Source organism: Fundulus heteroclitus, unplaced genomic scaffold (genome assembly GCF_011125445.2).
Source record: "Fundulus heteroclitus isolate FHET01 unplaced genomic scaffold, MU-UCD_Fhet_4.1 scaffold_598, whole genome shotgun sequence".
In the NCBI taxonomy this organism is placed as follows: domain Eukaryota; kingdom Metazoa; phylum Chordata; class Actinopteri; order Cyprinodontiformes; family Fundulidae; genus Fundulus; species Fundulus heteroclitus.
Genome location: NW_023397031.1, coordinates 49,373 through 73,085, shown reverse-complemented (window position 1 = coordinate 73,085; position 23,713 = coordinate 49,373). Strand labels below are relative to the sequence as shown.

The window sequence follows — 23,713 nt, the reverse complement described above, 5'->3', positions numbered from 1 at the left end:
AGCAAATCTTGTTGGTGTAAACTGGCTTCCCAATTATTATTGAAATTGTAAAAAAAAAAAAAAAAAAGTGAAAAAACAAGTTAAATATTTTTCTTTTTGCACATCAACTATTAAAATATTAAAGCTTGGTCTTGATAACATGTCCATCATGTGTTTTTTTTTTTTTTTTTTGCCTGTTTGGGCACATCTGCTATCAGAACATTTAGGGAAGCACAGTTTATACTCCATTCTGCACGCTGATTTAAAAAAAGCCCTCTACTAATGGTTGTCTCTTTGCTCAGGATGTTCTGAATTTCTGAGATTACAATTGACTCCGTCCCCAGAACAACGTGTCCAACGAACACAATCAGAGTTTCATGCCTGCGATGGGATTTATCACACATGGTCATAGGCCAGAGAGTTCATTCTCTTCTTTCTGTATACCTTGTTAATACATGTTATTCTTTTGACAACTTTGCTGCTGTGAGAAGACATGTGAGAGACCCATGACTGCAACTAGTATGGGAATGAAATCCCCAAAGGCAACAAAGGCTCCCTGCCCCGGCTTCCCAGTATATCAGCAGTGTTTTCCATGCAACAGAAAATCTGCATAGAAGCATTGACTTGTTTTATTTTTTTTAGAAAAGAGAATTGTAGTCTGTGCAAACTGTGTTTCTCTGGCTCTGTTTGTTTTACATAAGAGCTATGGTATCATGTATCTGTATTGTCTTTTCTCTTACAACCTTCCCAGCACCGTAAACATAGAGAGTTAGTTGTGTAATAAAAGCTTTCACCAACCAGCCCAGTTAGTAGTCCTATGGCTGCATTACCATTACTCTTTTTTTTTTCATTTTATTCTTTATACTTAACCATAAAGCTGACTTGGGCAACAGTCGCCATCATTTACCAATGGCGAGAAGAGAGAAAGCAAGAAAACTTTGCTGCTCCATTTATTAGAGCAGAGGTACCCCTCGTGTTTTATTTTTTTTATTTTACTCCTTTCCTAGATGCTGAATGGAAAAAGGCAGGGAAGTATTTTCTATTCAATAATTTTAGTTATAAAGGTTACAGCGTATTTAAAATCTTTGCTAAAGGCTAACTTTACTTGCTTTCTTGTTTAGACTAAAATTGAGTTCAGAGTGAACCATTGGACTTAAATTGCACTGTAGAATGATTAAGAAATATATGTCAACAGTGGAATGGATATAGAAAAAATCAAATAATACAAAAATCAACAGTGCTTGATATGTTGATGGTACTATTGACTAGTTTGAGTCTGCTTAAAACTTCTGTTGGTTTAAATCGGTATTTTTTACCATCTTCTTTTTGGCTGGCTTCAGGCCTGTAGCTGACAAACAGTGATTTCTTCTTCATGGCCAAAGTTAAGAAATATGTGGGCACAAATGTACATAGGTCAGTCCAAGGTAGTAGAAGTTTGCTGAAAAGTGATGATATGACATCTTCAGTACCAATTTCTCACATTTTTTTTCTTATGCTCTAAATTTGTCTTTAATGTAAAATCTCTTATTCCTTTTTTCTTTTTATGGTTTTACCTTTGTGTGAATCTCTATGCTTCGACTTGCTTTTCACTTTGCTACTGGTAGACTTGATTTTCCCCACTGAAGGACAATAGAGGATATTTCTTCTCTAATCCAAACTCTGGCAGGTCTCCAGGTATGATGGGAGTTCAGAAAGTGACGGTCAAGATGGCAATTTGTCCAGAAAAGAAGGGGGAAATTATTGGAAATGTCTGAGATCAGAGACCTAACAGACTGACACTCCAAGGACAGATTTAGCAAGCAATCTGTAGCAAGCCCAGTCTGCCTTGGTAAAAGAGCTTGTAACAAAAGCTGTCATTTGAAACACAAATTCTAGCAGCAGCAATCAGATGGATGTTAAAATTTCTGCTCCAGTTCTGACCAGCATTTTTATTCTGATGTGCGCAGTCATGCCTCAGCTCCAAACCCATGTGTCACCACAGTAGCCTGCTCTGATTAGAGATCCATGTTATGCATAGTTTACTTTTCAGCATACCATATTTTACGGACTATAAGTCGCTCCGGAATATAAGTCACATCAGTCGAAAATGCATCATAAAGAGGAAAAAAACTTATGTAAGTTGCACCTGACTTTTAAGTCACAGCTGCATCCACAACAGGCTGAATAATATGAAACATACCTGGGAGGCTGAATGGGGTAAATTAGCATAACAAGCCATCAACTCCAACCCGGAAAGTTGGAGTTGGTGAAAGTTGTCAAAATTACACTGAAATTAGACCTTGAGCTTAATGGTGCTACGTGCTAAGCTAACAGTATGACACGGATGTTTGAGAGCAACATAAAGCTCATGTGTATCAGTAAAGTTATAAAATACCCTGTAAATAGACCTGTAAGCTAGCGCTAGCTGTTATTAGCTTCTCGGACAGCCATTTAACAGGGTTCTGTCTCGGTCTGGGCTCTCCTTTCGAATTTCACCACGCAACACGGGAATGCAGACTGAACAGAGAAACAACATACAGACATATGTTCTGTCTAAGTTAATGTTTCAATTAATTTTTAAGTGGTAGAGGAGCGGCATATAGTTTTCACAAGCCTAGAGCACCCTCTTGCGGCTATAGGCTGTAATGTTTACTCCATGGTTCAATGCCGATCAGCGTGATTTACCATTTAAAATTGATATATAAGTTGCACCGGAATATAAGTCGCAGGATTGGCCAGTTTATGAAAAAAAGTTTGCCTTGTAGTTAAAAAAAATATGGTAACTTGTCAGGGTTTAAATGCACTACAGTAATGTGGCTTTGAAAATTTTGTTCTAAGGAAATCATCTTTCACTCCACTTAAGTTTTTATCGGCCCATTTAGTCTCTTTTTATCTCAACAACAGCTTGTTTGTGCATGAAAAAGTTGCTTTAATCTTAACAAGTGGAAGGGAAGAGGACTTGCAGCACTGATATACAATCAGACTGCAGCTGCTGTCACTCTTGCCTTCATTGGCTCAGAGCCTTTGATGTTTTTTTGGATGCTGCCCAGAATAGACAACCTTCAGTTGAGGAAGGCGCGCGAGCCAAATGTCCAGTGAGTGGTCTTCTCTACCAGCTGGAGATTCCTTTCTTCTCTCAGCTTTGCAGCTCCATACTGTGCAGTTGCACATCCAAACACTCTGAAATGAACAGCCCTTAAAGCTTTTCAAGAGATCTCTGGTGCAGTTTGATAAATCTGTGTTTGGTGCTGCTGGGTCTTTTTTTTTTTTTTTTTTTAAATAAGCAAACTCTCAGGTCAACGCTCCAGGAGAGAGTCCAGAAAGGTAATGATCTGCGTTCCTACCCACAGTCGTTCACTGAAACCTGAATGTACTCCATGTTTTCCTTTAAATCCCCTGTGGATGTTAAACTGAGCATCTTTTCATACCCGTCGTTCTGACTAAAAAAAACAAAAACAAAACACGTTTCACAATCCAGTTCTTTCCACTTGTTTTGTCAACACCATTAAAACGAACAAATTTTTTTTAACGTCCAGAGAACAACTGACGTAAAAGCTGTGAGCGGACGGTGCCAAGAACGATAATCTCTATTTGCTGTAAAAACAGCAGCAGCGGAGGAATGGTTGAGTAACTTGTGGAGGATGGATATCGCGTAGGTAAAAAAAGAAGGCTTGAGTTTGCCATTTAGGGCTTTATTTATGAAATAGTTATTTCTTATTCGATCTGTTTTCATCCTTTCTAAACCAGCCCTGCAGCTACCTGTGTAACCGGCTCTACAGCTGTTTGTTTCTGTCAAGGTTAAAAAGGCCACCGAGAGTAAAACTAAGGTTTATTAAGTAAAGAGTGACGGATTGAGTGCTATGTATATGATTTAAGCAGTTAAAACAGTGAAGAGGATATAAATAATGAGCAGGAGTATTTTGTGATGTATGGGTCCAGGTCTGGGTGAGCTTTTTATGTCCAGCTGCCACTGTGGGGAGCCGGCGCCCCTCTCTTTCCCGTTCGCCACAGTGAACAGTGACTAATTGGACTCCAGCCTCATTACACAAACAAGTTGCTGAACTGTCTTAGAAGGCCGCTACACTTGCGCCCTTCGCTTTATCTCAGCTCACTGATGCGCAAACAAAGTCTGTGGATGCTCCACACTGTGTGAGGCCTGTAAATCAGATGGTATCAAAATCAAACGGGAGAGTGTCATGTCAGATGGGTCTGTAAACGAACCGCAGTGACGTCGCTCTCCGGCGAAACCCATCGGCTGTCTTTTGATGTTCGCGATTCCATATGGGCAGCAGTTTTGCGTTAATTTAATACAGCCCCGGACTCCTTTTTAACGGCTTGTCTTCAGACATTGTTTGCCTCTTTGTAAGACATAATTGTGTCAACAACATTCGGCGGGGATAAGATATCGGACCTTTTCGATAATTGCTTTCCCCACAAGGTACGTTTGGCAGTAGGGGAAGGAACCAAACATGTAAACAGACCAGCAGGCAGTAATTTTCCACTGTGCGTTGCTTGCATTTTAATGTTGATGGATTAATGCCTCGCTCTGGCAACTGACCACATGTTGAGTGGCCTGTTGAGCTATCACAGTATAAAGGCTTATCGCATCAGTAATGGTCACAGGACTTTGATCTGTTTTCCACATCGGTTTTTCCCATCTAAATCTGTTAGTTGTAAATGGGCATTTTTTTCCCCCTCAGTGGAAAGCAGTTAAACCCCCCCCCCCAGAAACTGTGTGGTCTTGGTTAGAACGGCGGAAAACACGAGCTCCTAAAGTGTTGTTGCTGATTGCCAGGCAGTGATTGAGCTGCTGGGTGCACAGTAGAAGGACTTTAATCTGGTTCCCCATTGCTAATGGAGGCGAGAGTGAGTGTCTCTGCATATGTTTGCAACGGTTGAGCAGTTTTATGTTGCGTTTTCTGACCAGTCCTGCTGTTTACTTGGCAATAACCGGCAAGTTATCGCTTGTGCACAAATACTTACTTTTTTTCCCACTGCTGCAGTCTTTTTATAGGCGTCACCAAAACAGTGAGAAGTTAAAGTACTTTGCCACAGTGAAGAAAAGTCTGCTTTCTTTGCCTATTTGAGCAGAGAATTATAAGAGATGTATAGGTAATTTAACAATGAGGAAGCCGGGGGAAAAGTTACACTGCAGAAATATAACTAAAAATAAGAAAATTTTCTTGAAATTAGAGTAGTTTTCCTTGATTTGAGCAGGTAAATAAGATAATTTGCCAATGCAATAAGATTTTTGCACTTAAAATAGGAAAATTCATCTTATTTCAAGTGCAATATTATCTAATTAATCTTATTTTAGGGGGTAAAAATATTCATTCCATTGACAGATAAATCTTATTTACCTGCTCAAATCAAGGGTAAATACATTAATTTCAAGAAACTTCTACTTATTTTTAGTTCTATTTTTGCAGTGTAATGACTCAAGAGGCTAACAAAGCCCCTAAATGAGGGTTCTCCACCGAACCTCTTTGGTTCTGAATAGTTTTCTGTTTCCACCAAGGCAGGCTCTAGCACCGATAAACTTGTTAAACTTCCCTAGTTCCTCTTGTAGATCAGAGAAAAAAAAAACTTTTAAAAAACCATCAGGTGGAGAGGGGTTCATAAAGACCGGCGGCCAATCAAAATGTTTTGAAACGGCATGTTGGCTAATTTAAGACAAAACATTCCCTTCAAAGAGCTTTAGGCATTGATTAAAAAGTTGGATTATATGAGCTCACTCACTGCCTTTTTTTCCCCCCGTCAGGACGTCTTTATTTTAAATTACCTGTGAGAGTTTAGGTTAGTGCGCATAAAGTGAATAAAGTAGCTTTTAGAGATGCTATTTTTTTCTCTTCAGGATCTATAAATGCATTTGTCCCTCAGTTTCTAAACTTTACCAGTCTTTTAAAAATCAACACCTGGACCAGCTTGGAGGAAAGTTCCTCAGTGAAAACATAACGCATGGGGTTAGCACATGGTGTGGCTGTGTGGCAGGAACACTGCATAAACAGTTAACCCTCAGCCTGGTTCATTATTGGCTTCTTCAGCAAACAAAGGAGCAGTCAGTGCAGATGATGGCTGAAAGTCTTCCCCCCTTTTTTCTGTAAGTGCAGCATTTAACGCCGCTGTCGTTCTGTTAATAGTTTAACGCACAAGGAACACTTTCTCGCTCACACACAGGCTCGTGGCTTTAGGTCGTCCCTTCAGAGCTGAATATCACCGCTCACCGTGTGCTTCCTTGGCCGTCGCTTCCCCATTGTCCACCCGGGTTTTGTGTGCAGGGGCTTTTTTGTGTCACCCCAGCTGGAATCAGCCTGTTTACTTGTGGTTAAATGGGCGCAGGGAGGCTGATGAGCTGTTCCCCTTTTTAGACCGAGGGAATGTTGCAGTGCACGCTGGAGTGGCACCATGCGGGGAGGAAGGGATTGTTGGGGAAGGAGCTGAGCTTTCCAGATAAAATACAGAAATATATTTGACTTAGACAGCAGTGTGCTCGTGATCCCTCGGTTTAAAGGCAGGAAAAAAACCTAACCTGGGAGCTTAAAATGCAAAGGAGACATGTCTGTGGAGAAAAATGGTTCTCGGAATAATTTGAGTTAAATCAAACTGTAAGAAATGTCTTTGAGGCTGTTAAAGGTTGTGTTTAAGAAAAGATAATTACGTTTGGTGCTAGGTTAGAGTACTGTAGTCGTTGATGCTGTGTTTGCATCGTCTTAGAGTAGAAGGCCGTCTTTCCAGCCTGCTACTCTGTTTCATGCCATACCACAATGTCTATAGAAATATTTGTCATTTAGTGGCAGGGAAGTGGGAGCAGAAAATGCCATGCTTCTCTGTAACCATGGGGACAAGTGGAGGCGTTATTAGATTATACGCAGACGGATTTAAACCCCACGATGTGATGGGTGATGGTATCTCTTTGTCTTTCCAGGTATTTGGTGATTACTATCACTTCCGGCATCGCAGAGTGGTGAAGAGATCGCTGTCAGATCACAGAGGGACACAAGTCCGTCTGGAAAGAGACCCGAAGGTAAGAGGTCCTATCTTTCTGTGTGTGTGTGTGTGTGTGTGTGTGTGTGAGTGGCGGGTGAGTCGATTTTTTTTTTTTTGAGCTTTTTTTTTTTTTTTTTTTTTTTTTTAAGGAAAACGATGAGCAAAAATAATTTGTTTAATTCTAATCAATCTTATGTTGTAAAAACTAGAGGCCGTAAGAAACGTTTTTTATTTTTATTTTTTTTCAGCTAAGAGCCTCTTATTGCTAGCCTCGTAGACCATCCTGATCTCGCGAGCTTTCAAGGTTTCACTCGCAGATCAGTCTGGCTACTCTCCGTTAAAGAAAAATTGGAGCCGTTCACCAAACGAAACATCCAATCAGCGTTGGCTTTGAGGCGGGTTGAGGTGTGACGCAACGAGAAGCGCGACAGTTCAGTCTAAACAACCATGGCGGCTTCAGCCGATGAAACTAGCGTTAGCGTGGCTATCGAGCAAGTTTTATCGGAATTACAGAGTATTTCTCTGCTGAGCTAACGAGCCTTTACCTGCAGCAGCAAGAGTAGCTTGGCTTGTGGTTGTGTTTTCGTTGTCGCTCTGTTACGAGCAACGACGAATCTGATTGGTTCATTTGGCCCGTCTATCACCAACATAGGCCAATCAGCTAACCAGTATTTTCGCCCCTTCCAAAATTACTTCAACGGAAGGTTTCCAGATGGATATGCGGAGCAAATCTATCTGGCGGAATCAGGTAATCTTATTGCAGCTGTTTCTCACTTTTAATTCTGCAACGCCTGCAGCTGCCTTCCAGTCAGCACTGGTAGGCATGCAAGGTTGCAATTATGGACATCTCATTCCTATATCCGCGATCAGATGGAGTCCAGCTCATTGTTTTATTTTACTGATTCATCTGGGTCGCTCCAAACACATGAACCTCTTCTTAGCTGCAGCATCTAATTTAAGGTAATAATAGGCCCCTAACGCATTCACATATTGATTCTACAGGATTCACACAGAGATGGGGGGTTACTAAAATACATCTTTGCTTAATAAAAGCAGAAAATATAATGCTTCACTATTTGGAGGTGTAAAAGAAAGTTGTTTTTAATTGCTAGCTTTATTAAACAAAATACACACATCAACCTAATGAAAAGTTTTTGCAGAACTACCTTGGAAATCGTTACGATACTCGTTATATGCAGTCAACAGCGCTTTGGCAAAACAGATGCATTCAATGCTCCGTTCTATACACAACAAAAAGGTCCGATCAGCATTGAATCTTTTGTGATATTTAAGAAGCATTCTCATAAATGGCTAATAGTGACCTATAGGTTTGTGCACTTCCCTTTTGTCCTGGAGGTTCTTGGTTCAACTCCCACAGACTGCCTGAGCAAGAGCCTTAGCCCCAGAATGGTCTATTGGCGCTGCGCCATAGCATAGCTAATTCAGAGGCAAGTTTAATTGGAGTGTACGATGAAATGAAAAATAAAGATTATTATTATTTATTAAATAATCAAGTAGGAATAACCGTCTAAGTCTGGAAAAAGAACGCACAAGGGATCAGACCATTTTGTTTCTGAAGCATTTCCAATGTGCCTTGCATGTAACACACACACACACACACACACACACACACACACACACACACACACCAATGCCGATGCATTGATGGCTGCAGGAGCTTAAACAAAATGCTCGTCTAACCCTGGAGATGATTTCAGGCTCTTCGTCTTGTAGCCTGAGGGTTTCACTGAAAGGGGGAGCCAGTATTAAAGCCTCCAATTAGTGAGCAACCTGCTCTACCTCCAGAGAGTTTCCTTTTGATGCACTAATTCACTAATTATTCGTGCCGTAAAGAATGATTTAAAAACACGTGAATTTGCGTCGATAGAAGAGCTGGTATACCAGCAATGCCGCTGTGCAGCTCGTCTTCTGTGGTTCATGCTGTTCTTTATTTGTCGTTTCCATTTTTGTTGTGTTGTTCTCGGGGAATTTTTTTTTTTTGTATCATATAAGCGAACCACCTGTACTGATTTCATTTGCTGCTTTTCTTCATCCTGAATAAATTCTCAGACAAATCAAAGACTGAGAGCGTTCACCTTTATAAACTCTGCAGCACAGCCGTAGTTGCATCCCTTGTACTCTCAGTCGGTGGATGAATTTTAATGGAAAGCGGCGGCTTCTGATCCACGGGTTACTTAAATAATTGTGCTGCATCTGGAGTAAATTTAATCCATTTCTGTAGGCGTATGTTTCACATGTAGCACACCTCGAGCTTTGGGTTTGAAAAAGGAAATCATCAGCGTGATTAACGTTGCTCATAATGACCACTTAATGTCAGCGCTGAATCAACAGATTAGCCTATGATGATTCCTGCGAGTAACTCATGCATCTTTAACCTGAACGGCTTTAAATTTAAAGCCGAGTCTCATCGGACGTAGTGACTGATGATCAGTCACAAGTATTCCCATAAATCTCTACGTCCACCGTAGTGCACCGTCCGGCTGAAATGCTTCGTCTGCCCCGCACAGGTGCTGAACGGGAATAGACCAGCGTCTGCTGAGCGTGTTTACACGCTGCAAGCGGCCCACCTCCCTCCCCGGGATTTCCTTCGACGGCGCAGCTCCACTTCCTGTTGTTGAATTCCTTTTGTCCCAAAGCCCCTCAGACAAAGTGGACCGTTGCAGCTTCGGCTCCTTCTCTCCGTTAAAATCAGAGTTGGGTTTTAATTTATTTTCAAGCCTTGGTGGGTCAGGGGAGCTTTCCAGATTCAGCGTTACCCCGCAGGCTTTTAGCAACCCCACGGCTTCCTCCCTCACATAAATATCAACGTTACAGCGTTTCTGTAATTAGTGGTTTGATCAAAGCTTGGGAACCGTGAGGTTATTGGAAACGGTGCTCACGTTCTTGTGAGCCACGTAGTTTTTTTTTTTTTTCTCAAAAAATTAAATAGAAATGTTTTTAAATCCTGGAGAGAATCTCTGCCGCTTTTAAACTAGTTGAGATGAAGCCTAAATGTTACATTAAATTCAAATTCAGGTGCTTAATTGCTTACAAAACCACCTGGACTGCTGCCAGTTTATATAAACCAATAATGCAACCGTTTACAGTCTTATCCATTGCCTCCATGCAGTCTTCTGTTTTTTTTTTTCTTCTCATATTCTAGTCTTGTTTGTTGTTTCGTACGGGACTTTGCTCCGGTGAATGTCCTTGTCTAGAGGAGCTCTAAAAACGCATAAGGGACTACAGAAGCACCAACTTTAATTAATTACCCAGCACTTGCTTTGCTGTCATTTGGGGCTTTTGTTGCTTTTATTACTACAGCAGCAGTAGTAGTACTTGCAGCACCTCAACAAGCTTTATATTAACTTTAACTTGCTTTAAACAGAGAGTTTGTCTATTGTTTTAAAATGATGCACATTTTGCAGAGCAGCATTGATTTTGTTTACCATTTAAAAAGTTGCGCGAGGCTTCTTGCTAGTGTGTTTCTTCGCTGGCTGGCATGTGTTTTAAAGTTTGTCTGACTTGGGCCGCTGCGTTAACCTTCAGTCGCATCACACCCTGAGACCAGGTCAGTAGCTCAAAGAGCTTCATTTAAAGCACTTTAAGATGAGTCAGGTGTATTGTCTTGCATTTACTGTAAAATCCTTTCCCACCTTAAGGGGTTTTCTCGCTATACCGGCGTTTCCTGTTTGTCCTGTTTGTCAAAACATCTTTACCATTTCCTGGTTAGGTGTTAGGAGAAGACATTCCACAGTCGAGGGAGGCGTAAACAGGTTTATGGCGTTATTTGCACGTTGTGGTTATCAGCTTTTGTGCTTCACAGCATACAAGGATTCCAAGTTGCAACATCCCATGCACTCATAATATGACAAAAGGATGACATAAATATGAAAAAGGGGGCAAAATGCCCAGATAATACGGCCGCATTGAGACGTTTGTCGCGCCGTGCTTTACGCGTTATACGTATGCATCTTTGCATGTAGGTCAGCTGGGAAATGTTCTTTGCACGACAGCCTTTCCCTGTGTACGTGTGAAACCAAGGTGTCAAAACTGATAGAAGGGGTGTTAAAGAAATGGAAAAAAGGGGAAATCACACACTCATCTTGATGACGCAGAAGAAAAGAGGTAGTTTTAATCTAACTAGAAATCAAATGGAATTTAGTTGATGCAGAAAAGTGACTGCTCTGAAATGGTAAACCATAATTAAGATGAATAAAGAGGCACAGATCTCTGGTAGCAGCCTTTCCGTCTCTATCCCGGTCCTACCACTTAAATGGATTAAAAATGTATTTATTTCTTTTGAAACTTGAAGAGTGCATCAGACTTTCAGTGATTCATGAATCCAACAAAAAAATGTAAAGGTTATCCTCACATGCATCAAAGCTTATGCCCTTATTTCTTCTTAAAGTTTTATTGAACTAAAAAAAAAAGTACATGTTGTTGGTCGATGCATTTATAGACTGAAAGTGATGCAAATTCATCAATTTGGTTCATTTACTAAGAAATAAGATCTCTAGATGGACATTTTTGACCCTCACAATCACCAATCAGAGCAGATCAAGAGGAAAACTAGCCGATTGATTGGTGTCGATCTACCTGCTACTCTACCACACGGTTTATAGAAAAATAGATGACACTTTTTCTGATCTCTAACTGCATGCATTTGGCAAGAACATGCTTAGAACATGAATTATTTAGCGTCACTGGGGCAGTTTGCACACTCCTAGAATCGGGGGGAGAATTCACATCGACTTGAATTGATTGAACCCAAACGCAGACCTCTCAAACCTTTTGAAGCGTATTCTTCATCCGTTCTGACATTGCTGCAGCGTAGCATAACCTTCATTAGTCTTTCTCACTTTTACTCAAATCTCCAGTGATACAGACAGAGAGAGGGACAAAGGGAGATCGGGTGTAATTTAGCTGTCCTTCACATCAGGCACTCCGTCCTTGCAGCAGACACTTCTCTGTCTCCCTTCTTTGAAAGTTTTTTTTCTCTCCTCTCTCTTTCTGTGCGACTCACCAACTCAAGTGTCTCCCTGTACTGCAAGCCCTGTTCTGTATGCCACCCCCCCGCGCTGCCCCTGCCTACAATTTCTACAAGTGTTCCCGCATTATGAAGGCCCGCTGCACACTTCCTGTATTATGTGTGCCGAAATGCCAACCCTAATGCGCATTCATGTTCAGGTATATGCATATGAACAATGACTCCTGATGCATTGCATTGCATTTTACACAAACCGAAGATTTTTAATTAGTCTTGGCCTGCTCAGGAATTCATCAGTGAGCCTCATTAGTGAGGAGTCCGGCATGCCCCGGTGCCTCTAATCTCACTCCTTCAGCTGCCGTCCCGGTGAGGGTTGGGGATCTCAGTTTGGCACGCCGACACTCATGGGCGGCGCATAATTATACCATCTCTCTCTCTCCCTATTAATGTTGTGAGTCATGCTGTTTGTACTTTTTTTTTTTTTTAAATAGATATTATTTTATTTAACTGGATATTACCAAGCAATTAGGGGTGTGCAAATTAATCGTCATGACAATGCATCGCGATTCTAGTTTTCGCGATCCAATGCATCGATTCTTGATGCCAAGTATCGATTATTAATTTAAAAAAACGAATAAATAAAATTGCATGAATGGTTGGCGAACATCTGCCAAAAACAAGTGGAATACAACTTCCAGTCCAGTAGATGTCGCTGCGGATGTGTTGACGCCCGCTGCCTTGCGTCACAAGCATTTCCGGCCGCGGGATACTGCGAAGAGTCATTCATAAACAAAACATGGAGGAGACTGAGAAAATTCACCCAGCTCCATCACATGTCAAGTCAGATGTTTAGACGCATTTTGGCTTTAGAAACAAAGAAGGTAAAAACGAAATTGATATGACGCACGTAATTTGCAAACACTGTTACATCGTGATGAAATACTGTGGGAACACAACAAACTTAAAAAGGCACACATGCGCATACATTTGAATGTTTTTTAATTTCATTGGTTTAAAGGACCATTGAGGCCATGTAAACGGCACTGATTATCCTTATTTTGTTATTTTAAGTTTTATAAATCCTAAGCACTTTTTGTCAGTGTGTCCACTCCAGTAATAGTAATATTTGTGTCCAGTTACAGTAATGTTTATTTTCATGGCAATACCTCCAAAAGTCGTTTCAATAAATACAGCTATGTATGAATTCAGCTGCTTTCAGTTATGTATAAATTGAAGACACTATCCAGATCATACACAGCCAGTCAGCCACTGGTAATGGCTGTTATTTTTTTTCTAACAGTGTTCAGTGAAAATATCACAATGCATTGCGATGCATCGCAATAATTCAGGTATCGTGATGCATCGTGAAAGAATCGCATCGTGGCATGTGAATCGTGATTCGAATCGAATCGTGACTTCTTTGGCAATACCCACCCCTACAAGCAATTACTAATTTCTTTGTATGTTTGTGCTCTCTCTCTCTTTAGGTAACTTGGGCAGAGCAGCAGGTGTCCAAAAAGAGGAAAAAGAGGGATACCGCTACAGAATTTGTAGATCCCAAGTTCAGAGACCAGTGGTACCTGGTGAGTATCAACAGCGCGTGACCAAAAATCTAATAATAAAAATAAAAAAAATCAGCAGTGGCGTACCACCAAAAGTCTCTGACTTCTGATCTGCTGGCTCAGAGGAACCGACGGTTTGCTGCAGTTCATAAAAAGGCACAGCAACAAATGGAGAAGGCAGAGTGAGACGGGGGTGCAATTTATCTTGAAGTAGTCTTGTTTTTATTGGATTGATTTTCACATTTGGAATGCCACTGATACGTTGGGCCGTTAAAAGCAGCGGTAACAACTCCTGAGACTTTCGGCTCCGCTCTTCAATTACTGTGAGGTTGCTTCAGGCAGAGGAAGATTCATGGTGATGCAAAACAGACTTGAATCACAGAGTGCAGGAAGCAGACCCTCTAGTTAGTCGTACTTTGACAAGAAAATAAGTAAAAGGCCACAACCTGCCTGTGGAATTAGTATTTGTTACCCCCATCCTGGCAAGATCACAGTACTTAGCACTGATGTGATATTCTGTGAGGTAAGCTGAAAAAAAGCTCCTTTTGAAATCCAGTAATACTTTTAGCGTCTTCTGATACAGGTAATAATATATAATTTTCATTCATTTTGATTTTTTTTTTAATTATTGTTCAGCTATGTAACCCACAGCTTGAGGAATTGCTTCATATATGAAAAAGTTCTTCTGGAAAAAAAGAGTAAATAACTACAACATGTACTCAAAATTATCTAATTTGCATCACTTTGAACCCCCTACATCACCCCCTACATGCTTATTTATGTATGTGAAAATATTTGACAAATAGACATCTGAAAAGAGTGATGTGCATATGCAGTCAGCACCTTTTTCTCTAATACGCCTTAAGATAAATAAAGATAAAGTTGGAGAGAAATTTAAGGCTGAAGTTGAGGTGCAAATGTTCTTTAAAACCTTTGCAAAGCACTGTAAATGTAAGGTAGTAGTGCGTATTAGCTCTTTGTGTGAGTTGTAAGATGAGCTAAGATGTATTTGTTTGTATACTGTGTAAATATTTCGCCTTGTTCAGAAGTGTAAATAAATGGACAAACCCCTCTTGTCGCAGTATAGTGCCTCATGTAGGAGTCTTTTATGAATGGACATAACTCTAATTTTGGGCATCTGATATTAGAACGAGCTTCATTTTGGTTAAATTTGTTTTTAATGAGACGAAAATAGATAAATCACAGATGCAGCTCAAAGCAAAGTTTTAGTGAGTTTGCTGGAAAGGTGAAGGAAATGCTCCTACGTGACAGAAACCACTCAGAATAAAACATGCATCCGCAAAAGGGACTTTTTTTTAATTCTCTTTATTGCAAATCACAGCTTTCAGTTTTAATTGATTTGTCTTCTTGATGGTCGGGGTGTCAAGGACCTTACAAGGTCGTAGAGTAATTTGATACTGTGTGATCAACCGAGATCCGCCCGGTACCGCACTGAAAGCTAGGAGAGAGTTGCTCTAGATGACGCGTCACACACATTACTTTTTGATGGGGGAAACGCTGAGAGGAGGAGCGTTGAACCATTTCATGTGGCTTCTGATAAAAAGGTCAAGCTAAATGTCAAAAAGCAAGTCGATTGCCTTCTGTGTGCCATCTTTCACTTAAGTATTACTTTGCTTTCTTTAGAAGAAAGTGTAGACAGGGCAAACACAATACTGGTATCCTTAAAGTGTCAGTGTCTGCCATCACTACTTATTAGATTGATGGTGTGTTTGGTTTCATGGGGAAGCATTTCAAACGGTACTCTTTGATAAAGCGACGACATCTAAAGTTTTATTTGTGTGCCGTCTTCGTCCTCAGAACAACAACAACCACCGGGACTTGAACGCCAAAGCTGCGTGGCATTTGGGCTACACGGGTCAAGGAGTGGTGGTGTCCATCCTGGACGATGGAATAGAGAAGAACCATCCCGACCTGTCGCAGAACTATGTGAGTATGTCCGGCGTCCACGGCTAAGATGCAGGTAGAAAGGGAGCAGATTGTCATGACATAAATTAAAGAATGATTAACAGATGCGCCTGACCCAAACCGCTCTGCTGTCTTTTTTTTAAAGGACCCGGAAGCTAGTTACGACGTGAATGACGCTGATCCTGATCCTACGCCTCGGTACACACAGCTTAATGACAACAGGTAGCTGTTCATGCTCATCGCTGTTTCTACCATGCTCTTGTTTTCTCTGTGTGTGTGTGTGTTTTTTTTTTTTTAACGTCCTGACCCACTATGCTCTTGCTTCTGTAAATGTGGCTGCGTGGGACGTTGGTGAGAGGAAACTCTACTGTTCAGTTTCTGCAATAATCACACTGTGGAGTGATCACCGTCACCCATACCTAAATAAAAAAGCCCAATAATCTGCTGCTGAATAAATACAGGTGCATCAGCGTAAATTGTCATTACTGAAAATTACATTTATAATACTGATACAATCTAAAACGGGGAAATAGTTTACAAATGAAATAAGTTGGGTCAAGTGTTTATTTCTTCTTAATGATTATGAGAATGCATAGTATGCAAAATGCTTGGTTGTGAGGTTCTTTTTGCTTGAATTCCTGCATGAAAATGGCGCGGGACTGAGCCTGTGGCACCGCTGAGGTGTTAAGGAAGCTCAGGAAGTCTGCATTGTCGGTTCTGGTGTCTCTTTTGTTCCTCTTAACTTTACTCCAGAGATTCTCTTCAGGGATCTGGTCAGGCCAGTTTGTTGCCCAATCGAGCCCAGTGGTACCATGGTTCTCAAAGCACGTATTAGGACTTTTGGCAGTATGAAGAGGTGCTAGTTCCTGCTGGAAAATGAAATCAGAATCTCCCTAACGCATAGCGGCACAGAGAATCATGAACTGCTCTAAAATCTTCTGCATTTTGTCTGCACTAACTTTGGACTTGAGAAAACACAATGAACCGACACCAGCAGTGCATCCCTGTGGCTGGAAAATTCACACTTTGCTTAATTCAATTCAATTCAATTTTATTTATATAGTGTCAATTGATGAAACATGCAATCTCAAGGCTCTTTACAAAGTCAAATTCAATCAGATTATACAGATTGGTCAAAAAAATGTCCTATAAGGGAACCAGTTGATTGCTTCAAAGTCTTGACAAGCAGCATTCACTCCTGGAGAAGCGTAGAGCTACAGGGAGAGTCGTCTGCATTGTCCATGGCTTTGCAGCAATCCCTCATACTGAGCAAGCATGAAGCGACAGTGGAAAGAAAAACTCCCCATTAACGGGAAGGAAAAGCCTCCATCAGAACCGGGCTCAGTATGAACGGTCATCTGCCTCGACCGACTGGGGGTTAGAGAAGACAGAGCAGAGACACAAGAGAGACAAAAAAGCACAGAAGCACACATTGATCCAGGAATCTGTTCTACATTAGATGGTAATAGCGGGTGATCTGTCTCCTCTGGATGATGCCACAGCCAGACCAGGTGTACCTACTATGAAGAAATAAAAGAGAGAGAACAAAAAGTTAAAAGCTGAAATGACAAGCAACGCAAATTGGAGAACAGTAGGAAAACTCAGTAGAGTGAGAAAAACCGTCCATTGTTATGCTTGGATGTCGTACTGTGTGAGCAGACAGCTTCTATAGATCAAACCTTTAGTGGCTCACCCTACTTGTTGGACAGTTCTCAGGTCAGCAGTCTTTTCCATGCCTGTGACGGCCATAACATGCCTATAATGTAACATAACATTTCTGATTTAAAAATCCTGTTGTATTTGTCCTGCGTGGTATTTTACATTTATTGGACACTTAGCCGTGAGCCATAATTATCACAATTTACATAAATAAGAGTTTTAAACATACTACGTAAATAAGCAAACACTATACTGAGGTTTTTTTAATTGCATTACTGGAATACTGAAGGTTTTCGGTCCCATTCTAATTTACTGAGCGGCAACCTTAAAGGCTGCATGGGTTCTCTGCAAAAAGATCTTAATTCTTTGCTACTTTCTAAACTAAGTTGTCTGGCTTCCTTAAACATCACAGCGCCACCAAGTCTCTTCAGTGGCGTGAGTAAATTTGCTCCGGTATAAAGGTACTGCGTGTAGAAAACATCATTATTGCGCCGCTGTCTCCAGATGACATTAGGGTTTGTTTATCACCACCATGGTGCCCTGCAGAGAATTGGATTGAATTAAGTTCATCAGCATTAATGAAACAGCAAATCTCTTGGCTCAGAAAGGTCCCTACTCGTCTCCCCCTCGCCCTCACCCCGCCGGCCCCTCCTCCTTCCCTTTAATTTCTGATTTGCAGTAATCTGCTGTTTGTTGGCCGCTGGCCTGGGAAACCTTTTTAAGTTTAGAGGCTCAGCATGATTGCTGACGATGGGCGGAGAAGATTAGACTTTGGCGGGGGGGAAAAAGAGGTGTATTCTAAGCCACAGATAACACCCGTGTACGCTGTAACAATGCTCGTCTGATATCTAGCAGCGAGGGTAGGATGATTGTAGGTCTGTAAATGTAAGCTTACTAAAAATAGTTCATTTGTTTAGGCTGACACGGGGCCCGGGAGTAAACGTTTGATTAATAAGGATACAACACAAACAATAAGCCATGGCTCTCTGATGCAGACTGCTTGACCGGTGCCCCTGAAAAGGATCCCACTACCATTAATAAAACCTTACATTATGGAATTCCTCGAGAAGGATTGCATAAAACCAGTGGCGGTTCTAGACCAAATTTACCTGGGGGGCCAAGGTGGGACCAGTGTTTTTTCACAGGGGCACAAAACAAAAAAATTTAAAAACAATATTATTACACAGTTAAATGTTGCCATTTTATTAAGTGAGCCACTTGTGGCTCTGGAACTGCAAGTTTCAGACCCCTGATCTAGCAGTTGAAAACTTTGACCCCTGCTCAATACGGCTAAAGCTAAACGTGAAACATCTTAAGTTTTAAATTCTTTTTAGAGTAAAGCTGTATAGGTAACAAATAATATTGGTCAAAGTGTCCAATCAGTTATGGTTTCTTTGCCATTGCAAATAATTATGAGAAGTTTATTTAACATCATGCTTTTAGTAAAGGGGCCATAACAGGGGCCAGAACCATTTCTACAGGGGCATGGGCCCCTGTTGGCCCCTGTCTAGAACCGCCCCTGCATAAAACATCCCTCCTGTGCATTTCATCCTATCAAACAAGCTTCTTGGGGTTCATGCACTGCAAAAACAGATCTAAAAATAAGTAAAAAGTTCTTAAAGTATTTGTCCTTGATTTGAGCAGGTAAATAAGATTATTTGCCAATGGAATGAGTATTTTGACATCTGAAATAAGATAATTAGACATCCTGCACTTGAAATAAGATGATGGAGATGAGTTGTTCCTATTTTAAGGTCAAAAATCTTGTTCCATTGGCAAATCATCTTATTTACCTGCTCAAATCAAGGACAAATACACATATTTTAAGAACATTTTACTTATTTTAAGTTCTGTTTTTGCAGTGTGGTGGTTTCTCCAGCCCTCCCCAACACGCCCCGGCTCTTATCTGGTGCCACCCAGACCTCTGTGCCGTCCAGCCGGCTGGACCAGCTCTCGGCGGCAAACAGCTGTATGTGTTTGTACATGTGTGACCAAGTGTTTGTACCGTTGGTGCGGACACATGTGCAGACCACCTGTGTGCGGGCCTAAAACGTCGTAAGCGTATGTGAGAGACAGTATCTGTCTGTTCTGCTCTGAAAGCCCAACTCTGTTCGCTTCCATAAAGCTGCCTTTCTTTCGCAGCATGCAGGCAGTTGGGAACACCATTTCACCCTCATGTGTATCTGAGGCGGCATGAAATCTAGATGTGGCTCTTTCCAGGGTTTTCTCTGAATCCCATCTGGATGGTTTTCCAAATGCTTTTTTTCTTTATTTTTTTTTAATGGGTAAAAGGATTCTACAAAAAGTTTAACCATGATCTTGGATAAATGTCGGCTGTTGTCGTTTCAATTGTACAGTTTATTATAAAGTCTTTGTTTCAGACATGATTAACAGTCATACAAAAACAAGTGAAAATACAGGAAGATTTCACAAAGCTGCGACTAAGTGATGCCTGATTCTACAAGGGACGTGCTTCATTTATTTTATTCTTTTCAAGGCTGAGTTTCTTTACTTTGGAGTTTAAAAATCACTGGCCCTTTAGTGCTGCAGAGCAGCTAATTAGTTAACAGGCAGACCCATTAACAGACTTAAGAATGAGCAGAGCAGAACACTTGTTCAGATTTACCTTTGAGGTTTAGTGAAGCCAGCAAACTAATGAACCACAAATGCCACTAGCCACAGCTTCAGCAACCGCGGATTTTATTTAATTTTATTTTAATGTAATCCAGCCGTAACGCAAGACGCTGGGCATACATCTTTATATGTGGCATTAAAAAATTAATAAACATAATCCTTAGTAATCAAATCCTACTTAAAGGATTTCTGTTCTTCTTCTTCTTTGTCTCGCTGAGCCAAGACTTAACATTGAGAGTGAATAACAGGAGCCAAAATATGAAGATCTTATCTTTTTGTTTGCATTTAAATAATCTGACCACTAAATATCCTGATCCAGAACACTAACCTACATGCTTAGTGTTTGGGTTTTATTGTTGTAGTATTGTGTTGTGTTTAACAACCACGAAGGCACTGTCCGCCACACTGCAGCAGATTGTGCCCATATCTTCTGCTGTATTTATACATTTTTTTACTGATTAAAGAATGAGCATTGGAAGGATCCTTTCATGCTTATATTCATATTGTGGATGAGCCACAGAGCTGCCGAGTCTGGAGACAGACCGCTGAGTGACGGGGGTCAGAACGTAACAGGAGTTTAAAAAAAAAAAAAAAAGGTTCTGCTGTCAAACACATTCTACTTTGGTAAAATTGCGCTACATCCAGCAATAACGTGAATCTGTGGCAGCCTTACTGCTGTAAAAGACCATCAGTCACTCAGGAGCAGAGATGTTTCACCAGACCAGAAGTGAAAACATTTTAAAAACATGTGTTAACAACTTTTATGCGCAGTTAAGATAAGATAAGATAGACTTTACTGATCTCACAGTGGAGAAATTCACGTGTCACATCGGCTCAATAATCAAAAGAAGGCGCCAAAAGAAGGAAAAGGTGCAATGGGGTATATACATTTAGCTCTGATAGACTCATTAGCATTAACTATAACAGCAGTTTCTCTGTGATTTTTAGAGGTCAAAAATATTCCTGCCTAGTTTCCAGATTTTTTCGGATCGATTTTAAATAGAGGCTGAATGTCTCAAACTAGCTTTCCTGATGAAATCGAAGCTCGGATCTGGTCTCTTTTTCTCTTGAACACAAACTTGTTTGCTAATAATTTCTAAGATCAATGTGAGTATTTTACTCCTAAAATGTGCATTTTTGTGGAGCTGTAAGCTAAAATCTACAGAGAAAAATCTGTCAAAATATGACCTGCAGCAACAAAGAACCATGGGGCCTAAATCGGTGGCCTAAAGCTGATGTTAAATCCACTAATGATGTCTGTATCGAATCCAGTACCAAGTTTGGATCAGTGCGAGCCCATCTCATGTTGATATTGACCCTTTTGCCCCCAGATTTTCTGATAAACAGCCAATTTCCTCCTATTTATATTCTTAATCGCAGCGGTCCCCAACGTCTTTAGCACCACGGACCGTTTAATTTTAAACAGTATTTTTGGGTTTAAGGCTTGTTAGCCTTAGCGATCCGGTTAGCCTCCAAGTATGACGCCATCAGTGCATCTGGTGACGAGACGGAGACCTGCGTCTTAACGGACCAAATCTGGACATTTTTCAAAACAAAAGCACATTTCAGAACCGGATAATAAATAAAAATGAAATAACTGAAGTTAATTGTTCTGTCTTTTCGACCCGGTACCAAATGAGCAGTACCTGTTACGGTCCTTGGGGACCACTGCTACAAATTAATTTAGGCTTTTGTTGGTTTGCTTTATTTAGCTAGAAATACGGCTTACCACAGTCAGCAGTGGTCCCTGTAACACAAGTCATGCTCTGTGCTGAGAGTCCGCCATTAGACTGGTTCTGGATGTATTTACAACAAGACTTTTCTCGTTCTGTCATCATTTATGGCAAGAAATATATGTGCCGTTATATGTAATCTAACAATCTATAGGAAATCAAATGAAAAGGGTTTTGCTTTCTTTTTCCTTGATCTACTCGAGATTCGGCTGTGAATGTGTGAGGACATAGGTGTCTCACTACAAACCACATCTGTCTTCCTGTTCCCGCTGTCATCAGGATGTTAGGGGTAACATTTATAGTGTGAAAAGAAAATGTGTTGACCTTTTTAGTCAGACGGTGCACTTATTCTGCTCGTAAGTCAGAAAATGGGCCATCCATACTGGTTCTTGTATAATTAGTTGTTGTCTGCATGAATTATGAAAACGGCCGTCTTAATTACAGTGGAATGAGGATTTGTCGTATTTGTTTTGTTTTTGGCATGAAATCACTTCCTTAAAACAATGATTTTGTTTGTTTCTCTGCGGGTTTTATACCAATTATGGCCGAACGGGGTTCGGAAATTCTAGCCCCAGCTGTATAAAACTAAAACGATGTATAATGAAGCAAGTAGGGGGTGATGAGCTGCTCAAAGTGATGCAAATTAGATAATTTTGAGTATATGTTGTAGTTATTTTCTCTTTTTTTCAGAAGAACTTTTTCATGTATGAAGCAAACCACGCGGCTGATGTTTCCAAATCAAGCAGGGTGACTTGTTAACTGTTCACACCCAGCAGCTCACCGCCGCATACTTACCGGTGTGCATCCTGTGACGATCCTGTGCAACGTGCAGTCACCACAGAGCAGTAGAAATTTCCCTCACTCCTGTCTTGCCTTTTTTTTTGTCGGAGGACTAGTCGTCCTTTGGGGGAATCATAATAAACGCACATCCTGTCGACCGCTTCTGATTTATAGCTTTTAGCCTTCCCTCTATGACCAACGCGATAGATAACAATGAAAGAAAGAAAACCCATAGCCTGTGCTCCTACAGTGAGATAATTGGCTTTCTTTTGGCATTTAAAGGTCATTTTTAATTAAAACTATTGTGCGCCCTTTGGTCTCCAGATCTCAACGTAGTTTAACCCAAAAATATATATTTTTTACAGCACTGGTATACTTCTCCATCTTCTTTAAAGGACTGGTTTTCCATCCCTGCGGTGGCGAGCTACAGACTACAGGATCAATGCCAACATGTACAGATTTCCTTCTGGCTTTGTGGTTCAGCACGTTCCTGAAACCCTTTACTTTGGGCCGCTGTCATTACACTGTCCACTCGCTGCCCAGCCAAAAGAAGTGACAGCCTTGTAATATTCTTACATTTTGGCACGCTTCCATGTCGGCATTGTTTCTTAACAATGACAGTATTCAATGTGTCATTGATTTCTAGCCAGAGCTGCACTCATTCGTTTCACCAGTAGCCTGTATTGATGATGGATCTGCTCCAGCACATTAAAGGTTCTCAGTGGAGTAACGGTTCGGACTCTGCGGTGGCCGGATGATTAGTGGCGTTGTCATCCCCTGGCATATTTCTTATATAACCGTGGTTGTTATATGGTTGTTTGAAGAATAGGGCTCTAATTAAAGTGTTTTACTCTGATGTATTCCTCCTGTTTGCCTTGGCCTTTAACGACGAGTGGGAGAAGTTAGAAGATATCACCTTGGATTATTTTTATCACTCTCGAGATAATTAGTTCAAGTGTACTGACAATGCAAGTCGTTTTTGCATAATAGGGGCGTAGAGACGTGTTGCTGTATTCCTCACATCGACCTACAGAATAAACAAATGAATCTATGGAAAGGTAGCTGGGAGAAGTGTTTTCCTGGCGGCGAGAAGAATATGTCTGTGCACGCCTGGCATCTGATCGCAGACACCTTGGCTTCTGCTTATCAGCTGCATCGCAAAAAAACAACAACAAAAAAAAAAAAAACGTGTGCAGAGGCACATAATACCCCAAAGAGTATGAACTAGCATTTCCAGTAATGTTGTGATAAAGCCCAGTGGAAAATGACTCGTATTATATTTTGTGCGTGAATGTATTTTTTTATTTTTTTTTCTTCATCCAGGTTCCTCTCTGCATGGTTCAGTCGAGCCTCGTCTCCCTCTAAATCACATCCTGCGACATATTGGAGTCCTGGTGCTGCTGTTGATTGTGGCATTTACATTAGCCTTCGCCCTCTGAGCTCACCGCAGTGTCTTAAGAAAACTCGGGGGAATGGCAAATGAATTA

General features: G+C 40.9%; 1 protein-coding gene across 1 annotated transcript in view; it reads left to right on the top strand.

Moving 5' to 3' along the window:
- Positions 1-6,883: 6,883 nt before the first annotated feature.
- Positions 6,884-23,713, top strand: part of furina (furin (paired basic amino acid cleaving enzyme) a) — a gene marked incomplete at its 5' end in the record, with an annotated part of 44,621 nt that continues 27,791 nt past the window's right edge. Inside the window, 4 exon segments of the mRNA XM_036133249.1 lie at positions 6,884-6,982; positions 13,420-13,515; positions 15,313-15,441; positions 15,566-15,642. Of these exon segments, the coding sequence (XP_035989142.1) occupies positions 6,884-6,982; positions 13,420-13,515; positions 15,313-15,441; positions 15,566-15,642 (401 nt within the window).